Source organism: Triticum urartu, chromosome 7 (assembly GCF_003073215.2).
Source record: "Triticum urartu cultivar G1812 chromosome 7, Tu2.1, whole genome shotgun sequence".
Classification (NCBI taxonomy): domain Eukaryota; kingdom Viridiplantae; phylum Streptophyta; class Magnoliopsida; order Poales; family Poaceae; genus Triticum; species Triticum urartu.
This window is the reverse complement of record NC_053028.1, coordinates 30,221,242-30,225,362: the sequence shown is the minus strand read 5'-3', so window position 1 is coordinate 30,225,362 and position 4,121 is coordinate 30,221,242. Positions and strand designations below refer to the sequence as shown.

General features: G+C 44.3%; 1 protein-coding gene across 1 annotated transcript; it reads right to left on the bottom strand.

Annotated features, from left to right (window-relative positions):
* Nucleotides 1-2,106: 2,106 nt before the first annotated feature.
* Nucleotides 2,107-3,538, bottom strand: LOC125525021 (putative F-box protein PP2-B12). The gene is made up of 3 exons (XM_048690048.1): nt 3,202-3,538; nt 3,032-3,123; nt 2,107-2,697 (listed from the first exon to the last, which is right to left on the bottom strand). The coding sequence occupies exons 1-3, from the start codon at nt 3,511-3,513 to the stop codon at nt 2,265-2,267; spliced, it is 837 nt and encodes a 278-aa protein (XP_048546005.1). The 5' UTR covers nt 3,514-3,538; the 3' UTR covers nt 2,107-2,264.
* Between the last annotated feature and the right edge of the window lie 583 nt (nt 3,539-4,121).

The following is a 4,121-nucleotide window of genomic DNA, read 5'->3' as shown; positions in this document are numbered from 1 at the left end:
TCAAATGTTAGATGAATATATATTTGGCTAGATATTAATTAATGTTAGATAGTAATAATGTTAGATAGTAATAGGTGTTTAATGTTTCACCTATATGAACATAGGAAATGTCATCTGACGACGAAAAAGATTTCATTATGTGCGAACACTGTGAAGACCAGCGCGGCCTGTGCGACAGAAATTTCCTTATTGATGGTAGGCGCTTCAGCATCAAGCTGGATGAGACATTCAAAGTTGATACAGTAAGTCACTTTGTCAATTATTATTTGAATGCATGCATCATTTGTTTCAACTTATAATTTTAAATTTTCACTATTCTACTAGCGCATCCCCTGCCATGCAAGAATTTTTGTCTTGGATAATATAGGTTTTAGTGCTATAGATGATATGGAGGTAAAGAGAGTTTACTTGAAGACGGAGCATGGGTATACTTTCAACGTCAAATTATATAATGGAGACACATACACCCATTTTGAATGCAAAACTTGGCAAGCACTATGCAAGGCTTATGCATTTGAGCCTGGTATGGTTGTCACCTTTGATATTCGTCCGGAAGATGATATTGAAGGTAATATAGACATCTGGGTCGATGTGCAAACGCCTCCAGTTCTACCATTATGTGAGTTTTTCTCAACCATGCATGCATATGTTTATGTCTTTGATACAGTTTATTCAAAAATAGTTGACAACTAATTTGTATTGTCAGCTTATTTCGGTTCAAGCAAACATGTCCGGCGCTTGGTAGACAGGACCTACTACTGCCCCGGGGCTCAACTAAACTGCGAGGAGATAAGTCATTATGTTTCATGGCTTGAGAATCTTAATACTGTCAAGACAAATTTTTTTCCTGAACTTAGAAATGTTAGTACTCAAAACGTGCGACCAATGGTGATCGTATTGAACTACGGTCACATCTATAATCGAAAGATGGTAAGATTTTAACTATTTGTCCTTAATTAGTGCATCTTTTGCATACATTATTTTTGAAGCTAAACTTTCATTGCTTAGTATATTAATTACTATACGATGTTCTTTAATAGGGACTTCCGATGACAGTTGTGGCTCAGTGGATCGAGACTAAAGGTGACATGTCAATGGTTAGCTTACGGCCAAGATATTCTACATTGCACATGAGTGCATTCAGGATTTCTGAAAGCGAAGAATGCTTAATAGTGAAAGATTGAAGCAAAATTGTTAACGATCGCAGAGAAATACTAGGGGGCAGCAAGGAGAAGCGCAACCCAAGATTAGGAGACAGATTCATCAGCATGCTCCAGTATGATGAATCAGGAGAGCTATACATGTTCTATGCTATTCTACCTGAGAGGGAGCAGCACTAGTTCATGCTCTTAATTAGTGTCTCATGTCCGTGTCCTGAACTTCGATGTTGGTGATGATTATGTTGAACTCGATGATATCTTTGCTTCTATTACAAAGTGAATGTTTCCTCTTTAAGCTAGCCAGTGTTGATGATGATTAGATAGCTAGCGGTAATGACTATGATGATTAAATAGTGGTAATTAGACGACTACGATAATTTTTAGCTAGCTAGAGTTTATTTATTTATTAATATGCGATGATGATGATGATGATGATGATGACGACGACTACAACTTATTATAACGTAAAACAATCCTAAATTAAATTGATAACACAAATTTAATTGAAAAATACAAAATAAAATAAAAACCCACAAACATTTACCAACCGGTAGTAAAGGGCTCCCGGCCCCCGGAGCTGGCTCGTGCCACGTGGTTTCCCTTTAGCACCGGTTCGTGCTGAACCGGTACTAAAGGGAGGGGGGGCCTTTAGTGCCCACACTTTAGTGCCGGTTATGGAACCGGCACTAAAGGGCTTTACGAACCGGTGCTATTGCCCGGTTCTGCACTAGTGCTTCTCGAGTTCGGTACAAGCATTCACTCGTACCGAGTGCCCTCTTGCACTCTGGTTGCTTTGTTATGCCTCCAATTCCTTCATTCCTTACTTCATTTTTATTTTTTCCTCATAAGTGATGTTTTCTTTCCATGTTTAGGTCCTGCAGAAACATATTAAACGAAAAATTTCACGATCTCTCGCATTCGTTAGTCATTAGTGACAACATCAGAGTGAATTTCTAAAAAATACTGGGATAATTATCTGATTTAGACAGCAGTGTGATGAGCGCAAAAACAACACTCATCACTCGGTGGAGGCCGTCGCCAGCCACTGGGTTGTGTGTCGCCCTGTCCATCGGGACTGGCTCGGTACTCGGTGTGGATGCCTCCTCAAATCTTATGCCTAATCTCAATACCCTGCACGATAAGACCGTTCTTCCTTCTCAAATCATTCATCTCTGACAGACCGAAGGACACATCGCCATATTCGTGCCCCTCGCAAATAAACTCGCCCAGCTCCAGCTCGATCCAACCATCAGCTCTTTTGCGAGGAAGCGCTGCATGATAGTTCCGTCTCCTGCTTCTTTGCGGGTTAGGTTGGAGGCAGACCTTGCGGGTTTGGTGAGTGCCTCCAACGCTCACTGATGCCTTCTGGACCGGCAATTCTTGGCCGTAGTAACCGTCGGTCAACCCATATGAATCGTTGGCTAACTTGTACACCATGTACACAGAGTATGCTGAGCCTTGGGAGAGCATCTTGCTATGTATCTTGCCGCGGATATACTGCCAGGAAACCAGTCTGAGTTCAGCACTCTCGGAAAACCTAGGGTCGAACACATATACGTTTAGGATTCATAACGAAGATGAAGATCAAACAATATCATAATTAAGTTGCACCCATTTAGCTAGATAGCATCGCTACAAAATGTGCACAGAGAGAACAAAAGTTGCAAAGCTCACTGATGATGGGAACTAATAACTGCTACTTTCTTTCATGATAGTTTAATTCCACATACATACATGTAGTCATGACTCAGTCATGGATCATTATCCAATGTTCTGACTATATATGTGCTAGCACCATTGTTCATTGAGCAACATAAGCTAGCTGCAACGGAACTCGAAGAACAGAATAACGGAATGAGGGAAGGTAGTACCTCGAGTCGGCGAGAGTGCCCCATCCGATGGACAGCTCCCTCGCCGGCACCATGTAGCACCTGGCGCCGGTCTCCCTGTCCAGCCACATGCTCTGGATGCGACAAGTATGATTAGCCCGAAAACCAAATTTATTGTTGAGCTGGGTGATCCGGCTACCGTGTATACGTACCACGAGTCCGCATGGGAGGAGGACGGGGCTGCCGGAGAGGCGGAGGAACAGGTCCTTCTTCCTGCATGGCGTCGACTCTCCGTCAGCGAGCGGCGGAAGGTCACGACCGCAGGGCAGAAAGCAGGCCCAGAGAGCGTCCGAGTCGGCCGCCACACGGAAGGCCGGGGAGACCGCTGCGGCACGGCAGGCGTCGCGAGGTGACGTGCTGGACAGCGCTGCCCACAAGAGCTCCTCTTGCAGGCGGGTGACCTCACAGGCCTCCATCGGCCCCTCCTCCTCTGCGGCCGGCTTGGTCGGTCTCCTCGGTTCCATTTAGTTTTGGGGGAGACGACGAAGAATTTGGAAGTAGGAACGGAAGGAAATCTATTTCATTTGGGGCGAAGCAACTGCATTTGAAAATATCAAGTCTTCTCAAGTCTTCGCAGAAAAATCCATTTGGGCCTTCCATCCAGTGATTGGTTGAGATTTGGCGGGTCGGCTTAGGTCAGCGGCTTTGTTTTACTCCATCGATTCCAGTGGATATGTTCTACTGTATATTTTTCTGAAGGGGAATAGGGTGTTTTTATTACTCAAAATCAAGTGGCAATCCACCTTACAAAGTTGTGGGGCAGCTCCCAGACCTGAATCAATCCACACGGCCGTGCGATTCTCAAACCTACCAAAACTAACTACAAAGTGGCTCACACCATTTTTTCACGCTTCACATGCGTGATCTTCACATCTCTGTCACCCTTTAGTGTTCTCGAGATAGTATCCACCATCATTGTGTATCGCGATCACCTTGCATCACCTCCGATAGCTCCCGCGGGCTCTTCTCTCTTCAGCTCGATCTTCATCAACCAAGCATCCTCTTCCACGTGGTTGGAGGAAGAAGAAGACATGATGCCTGGCCCAACAAATCTGACAGAAAACAGCAAGAA

Coding starts and splice junctions, on each gene's coding strand:
- LOC125525021 (XM_048690048.1), bottom strand. CDS start 3,513: ATGGAACCGAGGAGACCGACCAAGCCGGCCGCAGAGGAGGAGGGGCCG. Junction 3,124..3,201: donor TCCTCCCATGCGGACTCGTG/GTACGTATACAC, acceptor TGTCGCATCCAG/AGCATGTGGCTGGACAGGGA. Junction 2,698..3,031: donor GGCACTCTCGCCGACTCGAG/GTACTACCTTCC, acceptor GTTCGACCCTAG/GTTTTCCGAGAGTGCTGAAC.